The following is an 18,863-nucleotide window of genomic DNA, read 5'->3' as shown; positions in this document are numbered from 1 at the left end:
CCTGCGGGTGGCGCTGTTGGAGAGCCGGCGAAGCAATGAAGGTTTTACTCACACGTGAATCAGTGGTTTGTGTAGATGCCCACCAACCGCCGCTCCTGCTGTTGTTTGCCTGTCTGTTGTCACTGTGATTGGACCGTTTTTCCTGTGCCTGAACGCAGCACAGGGAGGAGTGAGCCTTATTAACGGAGCACTGTGAGAGGGAGAGAGAGGGAGCTTAGGTACACAGAGACACACAAACATGTCCGGGGCTCCGACCGTGTCTACGAACCCTCAGACCGCAAAAATGAAAAAGGACGAGTCCTTTCTCGGGAAATTAGGAGGAACCCTGGTCCGGAAGAAAAAGTCCAAAGAAGGTGGGCCATTCGAAGTTTTGTTTTTCTTATTTTTGTTTTACATGATGAAAGATCCCCATTTTTCTTTTTCCTGCTCGTGTTTCTGTCCATGGTGCTGCAGTCTGCGCTATGGAAATATTCTCCCGTGGGCATCACTCGCAGCTGATTCACTGACTGTTCGCATGACTTCTAACAGGAGGTGTTCAGTGTTGCTTTCACCCGACTCGTGCTTCTTGTTCCCCTTGTTTATTGTAGCCAGTTGATAAATTCACTGATTTTAAGTTTAAACTGTGTTATTGTAGTTCAGATACAGTTAAAGACGTATACACGAGTCAAGGAAACCCAATTTATTTGTGATGAAGAGTGACACAAAGCTTCGCAGCAAGTCCACGGGCTTGGCACATGAGGCAAGTACATATAAATAGATCGCACACTAGACCGGAATCCAGGTTTATGAAAATAAACATGAGTATCATTGCTATTCTAGCAGGATTAGTCACAATTATCAACTGTTTTGTGATCTCCCACAACAGTCCCTGAGGCAGCTGTGAAATTTAACGCCTGTGTGTGCATTACAGTGTTTGTGCTTTCTATGTGTGCTCTCCAGCCATGTGTTTGTAATCTCCACTCAAGGGCGGTCGCCAGAAGCCACACGAAGGCATTTTAATGGGTTAGGAGTCCCATTTTAAAGAGTATTTAAGACCCTCAAACCACTTTAATTTGCTTGAATATGCATAAAATGAAGCACATGGTGTCACTGTAAATACACAGAAAATAGTTCACAAAATAATTCACAGAAAATAGATTACGCGTTAGATCTTCAGTAAATTGTTTTATTTATTACTTGTCAAGACATTTGATTAAGCAAAAATGTCCAAAACCTATGTAGATCTGTTGTCTTCAATCAGATTCATGCGATTTTAGATGGAACACGTTTGCATTTTTGTGTCTGGTTAGACACTTTCTGCATCTTTCTTTATAACTCCCGTCCTAATAGTGGAGTAACTATTAGTTACAGTCTCAATGTACTGTATTTCATTGCTTACTTTTCACAACGAATAAAACGGTAAGTTTTAAGGAGGTTAAAAAAGAAAAAAGAAATGTGCTGATGACTACTGAGGGAGTTAATTAGATGATAACTGAGAGGTGGAGTCCTGTGAATTACAGTAATAGTCCTGCTGTTGTTAAAGCTTCAGCATATTCTGCTTCAGTGAGCTAGATTTGCTGTCCATCAGTATAACTTGCACAACCAAGCAAGCATTTCTCACAAGTAATTTATATATTACTTTGTTTTTGGTTTTCAGAGTCACACTGCTCAGATTTCATGGTTGCTGTGCCATTCCTGATTTTTAGCATCCATGGGAGATTGGTAAAGAGTAAAGAGAAAGCTGCAAAGCAATGTGACAGTTAACTTATAAAAGCTCCAGAACCTCACATTAATTTCACCAACACGCAGCTCTCATTGCTACATGTGATGACTATTTCAGATGTGGACAGCCAATCCAATAAAGCCACAGAACCAGTGCCTGCAGTTCTTGCAGCTTGTGAGAGCGCAGTGCCCCTGTGTGGTCAGTGGCTATTAAAGCTCACATAAAACGCAGTTCTGTGCAAGGGAGGCAGTCATAGTGACGTTTGAAGGGAATATCAGTATAACAAAAGAAAGGCATGTGAAGTTTGTGTTGCTAATGGAGCGCAGTGTGTAACTGGGGCTTCTGTTACTTGCGGGTGTGACGCTTTATCTCCCTTAAAGAAAACGCCCAGCAGACTAGTTGTTGTTGGAAAAATGCTTCACTTCTGATGAATAATTAGCGATGGGAGTTTGCACTCCTCAGCACCGCTTCCTCTTACTCAATTAAAAGATGTTGCTTAAGGCGATGTAATGCAACGTGTACTGTAAATAAAAAAAAATTGGGGGGAAAAACAGAGAGAGAGAGAGAGAGATGGTGCTTCTATAACACAATATAAAGTTGTTGTTGTTGTTCATCCATCCATCCATTCGCGTCCGCTTATCCTTTTCATGGTCGCGGGGGGCGCCGGAGCCTATCCCAGCTGTCATAGGGCGAGAGGCAGGGTACACCCTGGACAGGTCGCCAGTCTGTCGCAGGGCCAACACACAGAGACAGACAACCATTCGCACTCACATTCACTCGCACAGTCACACCTATGGGCAATTTGGATTAACCAATTAACCTATCCCCACTAAGTGTTGTTGTTGTTGTTGTTGTTGTTTTTTAAATTTTGATGGGAGTGGTCTGTTCCAGGATCAGATTTAGCTGCATGAAAATGTGTATTTATATGTGTACCATTGAACTCATTGGCGCACATATAAATACATTTATATTTGTAGCAACATGCTAAATGACTGTGTTTTTAGGGAAGTGCACTACATTTTATTTGCAGTAAGCTCCATGCGTTTTAGTTTTACAGTTCATGGTTTTAAAGATTTCCATTTGAGTTATCCCAATCAGGTAAAAATTGCATTGTAAGCCTCAACCTATCCTTAACCTCAAACAGGTCACTGTGGATGTATTTAAGAGCTAAATACTATGCTTTGCACCACCATCACCAAAGCACCAATTTAGGGAATGTTATTTTGGAATAATGGAAGTCCTTCCCTTCAAAAGAGTTTAGAGACTTGAAGAATCAATCCCAGGGTGTTGTATGTGGATAGTTAATATTGGCTCATAGTCCTGCATTTCTGGAGCTGGTCTCACACAGAACAAGTGTGTCTTTATTCCTTGATAAGCTGACAGGAAGTCTGTTTTTCACTGACAAGGCTACTTCCTTTTGTCAGCATAAGGCATGTTGTAACAATGATAGTTAAGTGAATAGGGAATGAGAAGACTGTGTCACATCCTTGTTGTCGTAGGATGGATGCTGACAACAGTAAGTGATCAGTGTTTCTTACCAATGTGTTTCAATTTTCTTTATTTCCTCTTTTTTTAATTTTTAAAAAGCACATTTTTTATAACGTATATTTATATATTTTTAAAGTGCAGCTTATACAAAACTGCTAAACACAGAATATATTTAGCATAATGTTGATTTGCTTTTAGAAATATCATTATATTTGCTATTTAAAAGTTTAGCTTCCACAAAATGTATTTTATGTTTCAAGCAGTTGTGCAAGTACTTGATCAGGGTGGCTCGTTCCTGTAGATCCTGTTGCATAAAGACTTGAAGGATACAGCAAAAAAAAAAAAAAAAAAGTGTATTTATAAGTTTCTTAATAGGAGCTTTTGCAAAATGTCGTTCAAGAGTGCACAGTTAGTACCAAAATGGGGATTGTTAAAGTAATTCAAGCACTACAGTACTCATTGGAGAGTGCTGAAAATGTCATTTTCTTCTATAAAAGTGGCTCGTTAATATTGTCTCATTTGCTACATTCACTAAGAGTTGGCAGATGTATGCTTCTGCTAATATGTTGTTCCTGAAAAAATTATCCTGGATTAAATAGCTTTGGACTTCCTTTTACCTTTTGACCTTTTCTTTAATTAGAAAAAGAACACGCTAACATCCTTATAGCAGGAGAGAAAATTAACAGAACAGCTCAGGAGGAGCAAGAAGAGGTATATGCAAGTGTAGACACAGTAAATACAAGTAAATAAAACGTGTAGTTTATTGAGCTAAATAGTTGAAATTGTCATCTTTAATATCCATAGAAAGAAGCCTCTGAAGCGAGCTCAGTGTGATCTCCTTGCTGCTGTTGCTCACTGGTGCGTGTGCTGTTGTAAATAACCAGAGCTATATTTAAGGCCCAGTCTGTCCTCTCCATACTGCCGCATTATTTATATCTTTCCCCTGTGAGTCAGTAGAACTCCACCCCCCCTCAGGGAGTTGTGGAGCCACACAAGTCGATTTCAGTCTGCTTTACGCTGTTATTTTTGATGCAGGCTGGTTATCCATATAACAGCTTTTTGTTTTCTTTTAATTTAAAGCAAAAGAAATTTGACCATGTGCTTCTGCTGATTTGAGTGATCACTGTTCCCTGTTTGCATGGCGCTTTGCAGTATAGCAGATTTTTTTCTCGAATACGTCCAGTGAAGCTGGCGTAAGATAAATGTTCTTGACTGCAGGCTTTGTTTGTATTGAATTAGTGTACTGTTAACAGACAGTCACTGCCTGATTGATAATCTCCTACATTACAACAGGCTCCGAATGAGCCTGAGAATCGAGCCCTGAAACCAGTGTACTAGTTCTTATGTTGTTGTGAAAAGATTAGACTGTAACTAGTAACCTTTAGTTACTGACCAGTAGACAAAACATTTTAGAAAATGCTCTTTTAAGTGTTTAAACACTATGCTGCAGTTATAATACAGGTTGCACATTACAGTAAATTAGTGATTGTAATACCTCATCGGTCATCCTTTGTCTTTGTCCATGGTTTAATATCCCAGTGGCAGCCGGTGTGTCGGGATGATGTGGTGGGTTTAGGTCCACTGTGGTGTCTTTTTTTCTGTTACACACACACACACACACACACACACACACACACACACACACACACACACACACACACAACACACACACACACACACACACACACACACGGACATTACGTTCAGCCTCTCCTGTAACTGGACCGCATAGGTGGGGTGGAGGGTTGTGACAGAAATACACGTGATGACGCCCCTGACAGCCTCACACACACAATTCACACACACACACACACACACACTCTCACACACAAACACACACTTATATACACAATTGCTGCGCACACATACACTCCTGATTTTTCTACCTTCCCTCACTGCCATTCGGACCAAATCGGTTGATTTCTTGATTTGTTGTGAGGACATGGCGGGCCTCCTGTGTGGGACCAAGAGGAAGCAACAAGGTAATGTGAATTTCATGCTGGAGTTTAGGGAAGCTGGATGTGGGAAAGGGGAACCAGAACCTGTTACCTTAGTGCAGTGTTGGTTTAAATGCAGCAGCGTGCTGTTTCGGTTGTTACAAGTATTTTTACTTTTCTGTATAGATCTGCTGCAGTAATTGAGTTATCTTTAATAATCTGACCATTTTAAACAGAGATTTTCTTTTTTTGGTGTGACTGTAAAGCAACTAAGCTGTACCCAAAAGCAGCAGCAATGGAGCCAGAGGGACACGAAAGGAGGAAGTAGCACAATTATGATAAAATGCAGCAAAGCAGTTCTGTAATTACAAAGCAAACTGCTGATCTGCAGAGAGATTCAGCCTTTTATCCAGTTATCGGCTCTTGTGAGAAGGCTGAATCAGATAATAAAGCTGCAAGGACCCTTCCTCCTGGGCTAATTGTGTTTATCCTCCCTTCACTCATGCTTTGAAGTTATCATTTTGTTCAGATTGTAGCACGCTGCTGCACATTTTGTTTAATTTTATTCTCAATTTGAGAAATTTGTCCAATGCTTCTAATATGAAAACCTTAAAGGGCAGACAGTTTTTTTTTGTTCTCATGTTTTCCTCAGCCATCCTGAGCTGCTTTATAAACAGTGAGTCGGTGAGGTGACAGATTTGAGACCACTGATTGTGGTCCTGCCTTTTGCGTGGTTTAGAAAGTGAAATTGCAGAAAGATAAAAGGCAATGTGGCCATTAGGGCTAAAAAGCCTTTAAATCCCTGGAGAATCACAGTAGCCAGGAGTGAAAGCATCTTAGAAGAAATTGATTTTATTAAAAGCTAGACTCAAAGTGTGTGTTATTTATAAGTGTTGGAGTCCCTGCTTGTTTTAATTAGCTGGAGTGATCAATTTTCCCCAACCCAATTTAAAAAACAAAAAACGCAACAGCTTACTCTAAAATTAAGATGTAAAGTAGGGGTTCTAGCTTTTTCCTAATGAATAAAAGTACAAAGAGTAAAAATGAGAAAGTTACAGATGTGTGACACCTGTGCCACCAGCTCCAAGTCAAATCAATTTCAATATTTGAAACCAAGAAAACGTCCTGTGCGTGCAATTCTTTCAAAGCTTCTTACGAAACGGCGAGGATAAGATTGAAGGAATAGTCTGTCTGTAAATTCATATATTGTTCTTTCATCAAATCTCAAACTGTCAAAAAAAATCTAATGTTTAAAAGTGGTACCGGTAAGTCAAAACTGTGTGGAAGTGAAACTATTGCCTAGACGACTGAACAGATCATTAGAGGGGCGGAGCACACCCAGCAAATAGAGACCAAACTGGCACCACGCTTTCCCCATGAATTTTTGTGGTGATCCAGGATTACTGGGTTACTGCTTACCAGTAACCCTGACAAGTGTTTGCTTTCTGCTCTCTCATTCGCTCCTCCTTTTCTTTCTCTCCCAGAGTCTTTGCACGTCTCATTGTCTGTCGGTCTACCTTCTGTACTGTCTGTTTGCCAGAACGTTTTACAGGTTTTACAGTTTTTTGTGTGTTGTTCTTTTTCAATAAGTGAGTGATCTCCATGAGGAGGGAAAGAATGCCATCAATGCCCCCTTGCTTCCCTCAGGCACAGACATCCATCCAGAAGATACACTGCTGGGTATGTACATAATAACCACATGCAATCACCGCCAATAATATAATATATGACGTAACCTTTATTTGTGTTCATTTCGGACTTAATCTTACTTCAGTGCAAAAACAAAATGCTGTTTTTGCTGCTGGGTGTCAGAGGTTACTGGGGTTACAAACCATAATATGAATATGTTGACACATGTTGACTAATGGGGAGTTTGACAGTGAAGCAGCAGGAAATGAAAGTGGGTGGAGTGGAAACGCCTTTGTCTTCACTGTGAATCACTGTTGACAGGAGTGTGAGGGTGAACACTGTATATTCAATTTTTGTGGCTTGAAGTTTGTACTTGTGTGAGACATTATTATGCCTACAATTGAAAAGCTGTTAAAACATTTAAAGTTGGAAAGAAGAAATTATATATGCTAGTATAAACAATTATTTTGTTTTCCACAGAGGAAAATGCTGAGAGGATCATGTTGGACCCAACATCAAGGGAAAATCCTAAATTTAAAGATCTCTTAAAGGTAGATTTGGTTTAACCTTCTGTGCATAAGCATCTCTGCATTGATTCAGTGCGATCAGAACAATGACAAAATCATGCGAGAAGAACAAGAGTACAGAAACTGTTCAAAGTTCGATTGTATTCTGATGTGCATCCAGGTCCTGATCGACTGGATCAACAGTGAGTTGGAGGAAGAGAGGATCATAGTCAAGGACCTAGAGGAGGACTGTTATGATGGACAAGTATTCCAGAAGTTATTTGGTGAGAGTGATTCCTCTCAAAATCACTGATCATGATTTACAATATTTGCAGTTTTAGAAAATATCAAATAAATGCGCTCTGTCAGCACTGAGTGTATTGAAAATGCAAAGTTTAATCATAAACTTTCATCTAACATCAAACTTACAACAGCACAACATTAATGCTAGAACAAGCTGCACTAACACAAACAAAATATATCACAATGATGGATGGTATAATTGGCTGGTTGTTGCAATCTGTTGCTTTAGTTAAACTATGCATTTTCAATAAACCAAACATTGGTTATATTCAAGAGTTTCCTATTGCATGATGATTTCTTATTGAAGTAGTACTGCAGTGTTATCTTCTAATAGTGACAGTATAAATTTGGGGCAACTGCTAATGTGATTTAGCGCTATATAAATAAAATTGAATTGAATTAAAAAAAACCAGCTGAATTAATACCCACTAAAGTTATATTATCCTGGTTGAGCATTGAGCATGAATGTTGTTCAGTTCAGTTCAATTTAATTTAATTTAATTTAATTTAATTTAATTTAATTTAATTTAATTTAATTTAATTTAATTTAATTTAATTTAATTTAATTTATACAGCACCAACTCACAACAACAGTTGCCTTAAGGTGCTTTTTATTGCAATGTAAAGACTCTTCAATAATACAGAGAAAAACAAAGAAAACCCCAATAGCTCGCTATGAGCAAGCATTTTGGCGACAATGGCAAAGAAAAACTCCCTTTTAAGAGGAAGACAGCTTTGCCAGAAACAGGCTGAGGAGGGGCAGCTGTCTCCTGCCACTGGTTGGAGGTGAGGGGAGGAAGACAGGACAAAGACACACTGTGGAAGACAGATTACTAACAACTGATGATTAAAGTGTAGTAACTAGTGTGTAAAGATATAGTGGGTGAGAGAGGGGGGAAAAAGATGAGTGAAGAAGAAACATTCAGTGCATCATGGGAAGTCCCCAGCAACCGTGGCCTAATTCAGTGTAAGTAAGGGAGCATTCATCGTCACCTGATTCAGACCTAACTATAAGCTTTATCAAAACGGAAAGTTTTAAAGCCTAATCTTAAAAGTAGAAAGGGTGTCTGTCTCCTGTATCCAAACTAGGAGGAGCTGGTTCCACAAAAGAGGGGCCTGCCGGCTGAAGGCTCTGCCTCCTATTCTACACTTAAATACTCTAGGAACTACAAGTACGCCTGCAGGCTATGAACAAAGTCTCCTATTGGGGTGAAATGATACCCTGTGGTCTTTAAGATAAGATGGGGTCTGATTATTTTTATGTTGTTATTATGTGATGAGAAGTATTATAAATTCAATTCAGGATTCTGCTTGTAGAAACATTTTTGTGAACACTTTATAAACATTAACATCTCTAGAGTTACACTATAGTAAAATACATGTTTAATATACTGTGTTAACAACATAAACATTCCTTTGTTGCCTGAAATGTGTCTTCTTCATTGTGCTGCAGTGTCTAGTAAGGTCTTTGGATCCCCCCTTGTGACTGGATTCTGTCATTACAGTATAAAACTGTTAAACACTAACAAATCAGCATTTTAACTAATTGTATAAAAGTTACAATATCTATCTATCTATCTATCTATCTATCTATCTATCTATCTATCTATCTATCTATCTAGGGGTGCAACGATACACAAAATTCACGGTTCGGTTCGATACTTTGGTGTCACGGTTCGATATTTTTTCGATACAAAAAAATGTTCATGCCTTTTTAATTTGTCATTTATTAAAATTATAAATATATATTTTAACTCAAAAGTACAGTTTTTAAATTTAATGTTGCTGAAACAACAAAGTAATAAAAAATAAATCTATCTGATCGAGAAATCACTCATCTTTGGAAAAGAGAGTTTATTACAGAGAAATGGCTCTTTCCAAAATAAAAGCTATACTATACGCTTCTTCTGGGCTATATTCTCAGCAGCATATTAAACATATCAGGTCCCCATAAGGAGAATCATGTGCTAACGGCTGTCTAAATGACTCGGGTAAAGTTTGTAGCATGCGTGCTTGTTGTTTTTGTCTGCTTCCACTTGTCTTTGCACTAGGATGCTGTCGGAGTAAATGTGCAGTCATATTCGTTGTGTTCCCACTAGTGCTGTCAGCGTTAATCTGAAATGACGTTAACGCCACAACACGGAAAATCTCGGTTAACGAGCTATCGCGAATCGCCCTGCGTGGGGCTGGACGGCCAACACGTTAACGAGCTAACTGTGCTAACGCAGTAGTTCTCACTAATGTAATTGAGCATTGCGTGGCACATCCGACATACTGTTTTACTTTTGTCCATGACGCGCTTACCTTCAGGGTCATACGTCACATGAAGACCAAAATAGTTCCAAACGCCAGATCTGAATGAGGGTGGGGGAGGTTCAATTTGCCATGTTGCAACGAGCTTACTTCTGTCTCGCTAGCTTGCGCTCAGTGGATCTGCACTCGACAGTGCAGCCTAGGCGGAGTAGTCGAACGCAGATCCACTGAGCGCTCAACACAGACAGCATCGTCAGAAGAAAGTTGATAAAATAAATTAAAATTTTGTATTGTTTGATACATATGCGTACCGAACCGAAAGCACTGTATCGAACGGTTCAATATCGATACGAGTATTGTTGCACCCCTACTACCTACTATCTATCTATCTAGATAGAAGCAGTTCATACAAAATGCATACATAATTGCATATGTTCCTGAAGTGTTAAGAACAACAGTTAAAATGCACAGCAAGAAAATATTTTCTGTGAATTTTGATGTGTGATTTCTTGCATTTAGTTTTCACGCTCCTTTGTCACTTTGGTTCTTTGTGAAAATTTAGCCTCACAGAGTTAGTCTGCATTTATAGATCCACATTGTTGTCTGCAAAGGATATTTCTGTCTATTTATTTCATTTTTTTTTAACTAGACCTAATCTGTTAGCTTCTAATTTTTCGATGCTTTCTTACTTTTCTCTATGTGGTAAAACACAACTTTCTCCTGTTTTTGCGACAGAAAAGTTGTCAGGCAGAAAGCTGAACGTGGCGGAGGTGACGCAGTCAGAAATTGGCCAGAAACAGAAGCTTCAGACGGTGTTAGAAGCTGTCAACGATGTGCTGAGGCCTCATGGCTGGACCGTTGAGTGGAGTGTAGACTGTGAGTTTTTGTGGTGACTTCAGTGATATGCATGAATTACAGAACTCTTAAGGAGCATAGAAAACATCTGAAGCATTAGAGGTTGATATATTTGGAATTTTCATCATCTTTCATCAGATGTTCACTTCCTAACAAAAATCTTTCAACTGCATCCATCCTAAGATACGATAATCACCATGAGTCATCATCATCATTAGGATTTTATTCTCAGACTTTGAAAGGCTTCTGTCAGAGCCACAGAAAAGATTGTAAAATCTCAATAATACTCCCCCTCACAAGAGACAATATGTGAGTCCATCAGCACTTTTAGTTTGTGTTGTTAACGATGACTTTACTACACCAAGTCGTGCTTTATCCTTTGTCAGCTGCAGGTTTTTGGTGTTTCTTTTTGAAAAGTGGTGTTTTTTCAAAAGTTTCAAAAATTGTTTACATTTTTATGTGAACTCGCTCTTTGAAAGAGGGTTTAATCTTCACTTTATTTATTTTTACAGCTATCCACTCAAAGAACCTGGTGGCTATCATCTATCTTTTGGTGGCTCTCGCTATGCACTTCCAGGCCCCAATCAGGCTGCCCGAGCACGTCTCCGTACAGGTGGTGGTGGTCAAGGTAAAGTCTCCCATCAGTTTCCCTACATCTGTGTCCCTCCCTGAGCCTGGTTTCTTCCTGTTAAAAGGGAGTTTTTCCTTCCCTCTGTTGCCAAGTGCTTGCTAATGGGGTTCTTTTTCTCTTTGTATTATTGTAGGGTCTTTATGTTACAGTATAAAGCATCTGGAGGTGGCCATTGTGATTTGGTGCTATATAAATAAAATTGAATTACACTAAATTGAGTTACAACCAAAATAAGAGAAAATGGAAACAAGTAGAGATTTGTTTTAAAAATCACAAATAAATCATTAGAAATTGTTTTGATGGTATCTTACATCAACTAAAGAGCTGTGTAAAAACACAAATAGCCAAGACCAATCCAAAATATGATACAATGAGGCATGTGACAGCTGTTTCTATCTCTCTTCATCTTTCTGTCTATTTTTTTTTACTGCCCATGTGATTATCATAATGGTGTATCATCAAATGTATTTATTCTCTCATGTAATAATGTAATCAGTAGAATTTATCGCATGTCTGTGCAGAAACGAGAAGGCATCCTACAGACAGCTCTAATGACCAAGGAGCTGACGAGCACCACAGAGTAAGAGCTGATTCTTAGTAGTTATGCTTCTAAGTATTACTAGCATCTGATGCATTGCATCATAACTGGAGGCTAGAAAACGAGGTGCACAGAGAAAAAGAATTGTTGTTGATATTTTCTTCTCATTTTTTGTTTTTCAGAATGATGATGGGAAGATTTGGTGAGCTTCTGAACACATCTCTTTAACACTGTGGAAATACTGAACTTCATTTATTTAGCATTTATTATTTTTGTTAAAACAATCATTATCTTGGGAAAATGTTCAATTATTTTTATAAATGAAATATTAATAGCTCAGTAAAGACTTAGCCTGGCTCCAGCCTTTACCTCAGGGGTGGGGAACTCCAGGTCTCAAGGGCTGGTGTCCTGCAGGTTTTAGATATCACCCTGGGTCAGCACACCTGAATCAAATGACTAGTTCATTACCAGGCCTCTGGAGAACTTCAAGACATGCCGATGAGGTAATTTAGCCATTTAAATCAGCTGTGTTGGATCAAGGACACATCTAAAACCTGCAGGAAACCGTCCCTTTAGGCCTGGAGTTCTCCCACCCCTGCTTTACCTAATGGAAATCATACTATATGAGAGTCATAAACAAGCACGTTTTAGTTTGCTTTCAAGGAGGCAGGCTTATATTTTTTTGAAAGTGGTCTTGAGTAATAGTTCTCCAGGCTTTCTGGATGTCTTTCAAGGTTTTTCTTTGGACACTGGCTGCTGTTTCACTCATTTGTAGTCCAGACGTAACCAGTTTGAGGTCGCTGTAGATCAGCAGGTAGAGCAGGTCCTCTACTAATTAGAAGGTTAGTGGTTCGAGTCTGCATGCCAAATATCCTTAGGCAAAATACTAACCCCAAGTTGCTCTCTGATGCATCCATCAGTGTGTTAGATGAAAAGCACCTAGACATAGAAAAAAGGTCTTGAGTGAATGAGGCATGTTGTATAGAGTTCAGATATAGTAACAAACGCTATATAGGAACCAGTCCTTTTACCAATTTCAGAGGAATGTATTTGTTCTTTTTAGTGAATAAAAAGCAAGTACATTAGTTAATATTAGTTGTTTAAGACAAACAGATGAATCATTCAAGTTTTTTTAAAAAGGCACCTAACTAAGGGATGAGCTAGTGGTGTGTCTACACATATCAGACAACTCAGCAAAGAAACTATTTTAAATTTTATCTTTAGGGAACTTTTTGCTAGCAGCCTGTTACATAAACACATAATACAAAATAATATTCTTGGACCAACAATGTGTTTCCAAAAGAGCCATTAATTGAAAACATGACATATCTGAAGTTAAAAAAAAAACTGTTCAGAAACTGGAAACGAGGAGGACAAGAGGAGAAATGACAGGCCTAAAAATGATCTACAGGAGATAAACATGACTGAAAGTCATTTCCTTTAGAAATGGCAAAAATCCAGCAAAGACCTTAGCGATGCATCTGGACTTTCAGTTGATCCATCTGCTGTTCACTGAAACCTTCTAAAATGCTCTGAAACGGAGGGGTGGCTGTCAAGAAGCCATTCTTCAAGAAGCCATTCTTCAAGAAGCGAAACAGAGATAAAAGGCTGAGGTGTGCCAGATGACACAACTACTGGACTGAAAATCAGAGGATATGGGTCTTATGGAGTGATCATTTCAAATATCTAATTTTTGGTTCAGATTATCATCACTATATGCGGAGGAAGTAAGGAGAGAGGTAAAACAGTGAGTGTCTACAGACATGTGACAGTGGAACATCAGATTTTGATTCACAATGCGGTAGCATTTGTAAAGTTTCTGATTGGCAACAGCTTCATTTTCCAGCATGACAATAATCTCAAACACACTACCAGTGCAGTAAAAGCATAAAAAATAAAATAATAGATCGCTATTACTCATGGATTGGCCTCCTCAGAGCTTGGGCTGCAACACTCAACACAAGAACAGAACAAAAGGCAGCGAGTCAACATCCAAAGAAGAGCTTTGAACGTCTTTCTAGAACCTGCAGAACTATTGCTGAAGAATAGTTAAAGAAATGACAAGAAAGCTGCGTAAGAGAGTTCAGGCAGTGATATCACCCAGTGATATCCCAAGCCTGTCCATAGGCTTGGGATTATAGATCTGGGCTTAGAGCTTAGATTATCATTGATGATGAGTTCGGCCTTATGTTAATCACAGTAGAATAGGTCAAAACATGACAGTAATAAGTTTTAAGTAAAAATTAAACAAAGAAGACTCTTAATAGCAAAAGACAGACAGGCAACAGACCTTTTGACACCATATTCCAATCAGATCTCCTGATCTAAACCAATCAGCTAAGGTCTATACATAGAGGTGGGAGATTATAGCGGTATCTGTCTTCTTTTTGACATGGTTGACAATTCCTAAAATATGAAACCGTTTAAACACTTTTAACTGTGATGTTTTTTCGCCACAGAGAGAGATGCATTTGACACTTTGTTGGATCATGCACCTGACAAGCTTAACGTGGTAAAAACGGTAAAAAAGGATACCTTTCCTTCCTACAATAATAATGTCTAGGACTTGCATGTGTTGGTAGTCATGTTGTAATACTTAATAATGATCTGAATGTGCTTCCAGTCACTCATCACCTTTGTGAACAAACACCTAAACAAGCTGAATCTGGAAGTTACTGAGCTGGAATCTCAGGTAAAAAGATTTCTGTAGAACCTTTGGCCCTTATTATCAAAGTCAAAGGACAATCTATGAATTTTTCATGCATGTTTTATCCTTGGTTCAGATTGTGATTTTTATATAATATAATATTTATTTGAGCAGAATGTGCTTTTTTTATTTTAAAGAATGTGCAATATTCGTGTGTGTGTGTGTGTTTCCAGTTTGCTGATGGAGTTTACCTGATTTTACTGATGGGGCTGCTGGAAGACTATTTTGTCCCACTGTATAACTTCTTCCTCACGCCTGAGAGTTTTGAGCAGAAGGTGATTTTAGATTAAAAAGTCAAAATAGGATTTTTAGCAGGTGATGAAAGTCGCTTTTAACTGCCATTTTTATTTCCCCTCTAAGGTCCACAATGTGGCATTTGCCTTTGAGCTGATGCAGGAAGGAGGCCTAAAGAAACCCAAAGCCAGACCAGAAGGTATTTGTTGTTGTTGTATTACATAATCGCATAATTTACAGGGTTAGTATTGTTGATCTGCTACAGCAGCAGTAATTTTAAAAGTTGTCCAGTAGGTGGAAACCTTGTCTTACACTCTAAAACTGGATAGCTGCTGCTGAGTTAGTTCAGCTCTAAGTTGCATTTTGTAGTCATATCCATATCTTTTATTAGAGATTAAAGGAAATTAAAATGAATTGAATAAGACTTTATTGCTTTATGACCAAAATATGACAAATGATTTCCTTAATTTGTCATATTTTAGTCTTTTGAAATCATTAAGGTCTGAATTTGGTTAAAAAACGTATTCATTATGTTATCTGATACAGCGGATTTATCACTTGAACAAAATTTAAGGTGACGTCTTCCACTGAGCATTGCAACGGTTCCTTCTTTCCATTGTGTTGCCATGCAGAATTCCTCTTCGTGTTGAATTTAAATTTGACCAATAGTAGTATTTTTTTTCTTGTTAATTTAGTTGCACAGCTTTTGCAGTCTTTGCAGCTGTAGCTGAAGAATTTCCCTTCAGTCATTAGTCAAGGTTTTTTTTAACTCCTGTTGTAAAGAAAAAAATCAATGAACAAATTCATGAATTAATGAAATGAATGAATAGCTATAGCAAGCCTACATAGGCTTGTTGGATACTGCAAATTCACAAATACTGCATATACACCATACTCCACTTCATTAGATACACCTGTTCTGCTGCTTGTTAACTCAAATTGCCAATGACATGGCAACAACTGAGTGCATTTAGAAATGTAGACAACCAAGACAACCTGCTGAAGTTCAGTGGGGGGAAAGGGTGATTTAAGTGACTTTGAACGTAGCATGGTTGTTGGTGCCAGACAGGCTCATCTGAGTATTTCAGAAACTCCTGATCCCCTGTAATTTTCCCACACAAACATCTCTAGGGTTTATGCAGAATGGTCTGGAAAAAAAAAAGAAAGTACATTGCTGATGCCAGAGGTCAGAGGAAAATCTCCAGACTGCCTCGAGGTGATAGGAAGGCAACAAATTTGGGATAAACAGCATTAAAGCATAAATACCACAGCTTCCCTGGGTGTTGTTGTTGAGCATGTCTATCACGTTATAACCAGTGTCTACCCTTCCTCTCACGAGTGCCTCTAGCAGGATAATGCACCATGTCACAAAGTTCAGATCATCTCAAAGTGACAATGAGTTCAGTGAACTCAAATGACCTCCACAGTCTCGATCTGTGCACCTTTGCAATGTGGTGGAACAGGTGACTGACATCATGGATGTGTAGCTGGCAAAACCTGAAGCAGCTGTGTGATGCTATCATGTCAATATGGACCAATCTCTGATCTCTGATGAATGTTCTGGCACTGCATTGGATCTATGGCATTAATAATTAAGGCAGTTCTAAAGGCAAAAGGGGTTCAACACAGTGCTAGCAAGGTGTACCTAATGAAGTGACAGGTTAATGTAGATATTGAAAGACACAGTTGAGCAAAAAAACCTTGATATCTGTGTTTAGAGGCATACATATAACATGCCTTATTCAAGCATTTACTGCACTGCGCACAGCATGCAGTATAAATGCTCTGATCAGTGTAAAGGTTGTCGTTTCCACATCTGTGGGTTCATTGTAAACAAGAGAGGAGGCCCCAAACAGGGAAAGCTGAATGTTCAGTTTCTGTTAAGGCAGGCTAGTTTGGTAAATTCTAATAATCAAATAAGCTCTTATGTAGAACACGTGATGCTTGCAGAGAGAACAGAAAGTCCTTTTGTGCCTTTGAATCTTTTTGTAAGAAGTAATACATCATCTAAGGATAATTTGCAAAGTTTTGGGAGATATTTTAAGCACCATTTAGTTTCCAAAATTACAAATAACCTTTTGAGGGAAACAGTCTAACAGCAATGATAGAACTGGCTCCTTTTCATGTTAAATATGATTTTATGGTAGCATAGCTATTTATTTTGTTCTTCAGTATTCCAGCCATCCAATTTTTCTTATTAAGATAATTATCAAACATGCCAAGACAAGGAAATCGTTTTCTTCCCCAAACCAGTTCGGGGACACCAGACTTCAATAATCTTTGCTTTTTCTTTTCTAGATGTCGTCAACCTGAACCTGAAGTCCACCCTCAGAGTCCTTTACAATCTATTCACCAACTACAAAACCTCTGCATGAGCTTTTCCTGTCTTTAACGCCTGGCATTACTCTGAACACTGCCCTGTGCCTGCACTGATATTATACATTACAGTCTGGACACTGTAGGAGACCAACTGGGACTGAAAGTCATCATTATGTGGGACTTAAAAAGCCCCAGGGGGTCTAGCCAGAAAAAAGGCTCTGAACGCTAGTATTTAATCTTCCCCAAATGTCAGTATTTATTTTTCCCTCCTCGAATGTTAACTGCAACCCAGGAAACTCTGCAACCTTTAGCCCTGCATTTGAATACATAGCAATCACGGGGAAATGTTAAAACTGGAAAACGTTTGTGTGTCATACTGAACTCATTACGCTCCGTCGTAGATTATTATAAAAAATTATAAAATGCTGTAATATATTATCAAGTGTCTCAGAATGCTTTTCATAAATATGAATGTAATCATTAGCTATTTTCTTTGAAAAGAATTTGATGAGTATATCGGAAATTTTCGTGTCCATAAAAGCCAGAAAAATTACACATTTTCTGTTTAACCTTCACAAAAAAAACAGTTTTATGTAGAAAGTTTGGTCTGTGAGGTTTAGGAGAAAGGTTTCAAGTTGACAACATATTGTCATTTAAGGCTAAATATAGAACACCCTATAGTAAAATACACCGAAACTGAGAAAATTACCTAAAAATGAAGAAAATACATCCATGGTGCCTTTGAATAACCTTTATATAATCCATTATTTGTTCTTGTATAAAGTACAAATAAAAATTTGTCATTAAACAATACAGCATACTGTAATTATATATAAATTATATTTTGTTTTGAATATTTGCAGTCTGTAGATGATAAAACTTTACAATTAAATAGCTCAAATTGTTTGAATCCAACTGGACCTTTCTTTGTGTGTCCGCCTGGTACTCCAGCTTCCTCCCACACTCCAAAGACATGCATGGGGTTATCTTAATTGGTGATTCTAAATTGGGCATAGGTGTGAATGTGAGTGTGAACAGTTGTCTGTCTTTATGTGTTAGCCCTGGAACAGATTGGCAACCCATCCAGGGTTGTTGGAGAGGCTCCTGCCCCTTGCAACTCTGAATTGAATATGGAATTAAGAAAATGGATTAATGAATAAATACATTTAAAAGCCACAAAAGGATGACAGGAGGTGAAAGCAGCTATCTTGGTGTCAGCAGCTGGTTTGTGGCCTGTCGTTTTAAAGCCTTGAGTTTGGTGTTCCAGCTGTTGCCATCTTGGCACCAGATGTGATGAGGGAGCCATGGATGTGCCTGAGAGCCAGGAGACACTGAAACCTTATCAGTTACAAGTAAGTGAGACCCTAACAAAGTTTTAACTAAGTACTGAATAATTTTACCTTTGCTTTTGGATGATGTGTGTACTGTGTTATGCTGCTTCCAGTGTTTAAGTAATTTGAAAACCTATTAAACCTTTTAAAATTCTAAGAATTCAGTAAGAAGATCTTTGCAACTCTTCTTTATGCATGCAGTCAATTAGCTTAGCTTCACTCAGACTGAAACAAGGAAACAGTTGAGAGAAGCATGTTGAATATCCTGAGGCAAGATGCTGAATCCCAAGTTGCCCCCAACCAATTCACTGGAATGAGAGAGTGTTAAGTTAAAGGTTCTTTGCTTCACATAGAAAAAACCTTGTCTTAATGTGTGTGTGTGTGTGTGTGTGTGTGTGTGTGTGTGTGTGTGTGTGTGTGTGTGTGTGTG

At 38.5% G+C, this 18,863-nt stretch overlaps 1 protein-coding gene and 1 long non-coding RNA gene across 4 annotated transcripts in view; one reads left to right on the top strand and one right to left on the bottom strand.

Moving 5' to 3' along the window:
- Window positions 1-112: 112 nt before the first annotated feature.
- parvb (parvin, beta) lies at window positions 113-18,017 on the top strand. Of its 3 annotated transcripts, none has more exons than XM_005927796.3 (13): window positions 113-353; window positions 6,718-6,807; window positions 7,237-7,307; window positions 7,444-7,546; window positions 10,554-10,694; window positions 11,186-11,301; window positions 11,826-11,884; window positions 12,025-12,044; window positions 14,302-14,363; window positions 14,466-14,534; window positions 14,723-14,824; window positions 14,910-14,982; window positions 17,082-18,017. In XM_005927796.3, exons 1-13 carry the CDS (start codon window positions 239-241, stop codon window positions 17,156-17,158), a joined length of 1,098 nt encoding a protein of 365 aa, XP_005927858.1. In that variant the 5' UTR covers window positions 113-238; the 3' UTR covers window positions 17,159-18,017. The 3 variants fall into 3 exon arrangements, with proteins under 3 accessions (XP_005927858.1, XP_005927860.1, XP_005927859.1); XM_005927798.3 differs by lacking the exon at window positions 113-353 and adding an exon at window positions 2,596-3,218; XM_005927797.2 differs by lacking the exon at window positions 113-353 and adding an exon at window positions 4,993-5,172.
- Window positions 12,734-18,863, bottom strand: part of LOC121814938 — an 8,794-nt gene continuing 2,664 nt past the window's right edge. Inside the window, exon 2 of the long non-coding RNA XR_006054657.1 lies at window positions 12,734-12,781. This is a non-coding gene — a long non-coding RNA (uncharacterized LOC121814938). The remainder of the gene's footprint in view (window positions 12,782-18,863) is intronic.

The sequence above is a fragment of the Haplochromis burtoni genome, unplaced genomic scaffold, assembly GCF_018398535.1.
Source record: "Haplochromis burtoni strain Fernald_Lab_line unplaced genomic scaffold, NCSU_Asbu1 Contig_104, whole genome shotgun sequence".
Taxonomy (NCBI): domain Eukaryota; kingdom Metazoa; phylum Chordata; class Actinopteri; order Cichliformes; family Cichlidae; genus Haplochromis; species Haplochromis burtoni.
This window is presented reverse-complemented; position numbering and strand designations above follow the sequence as displayed.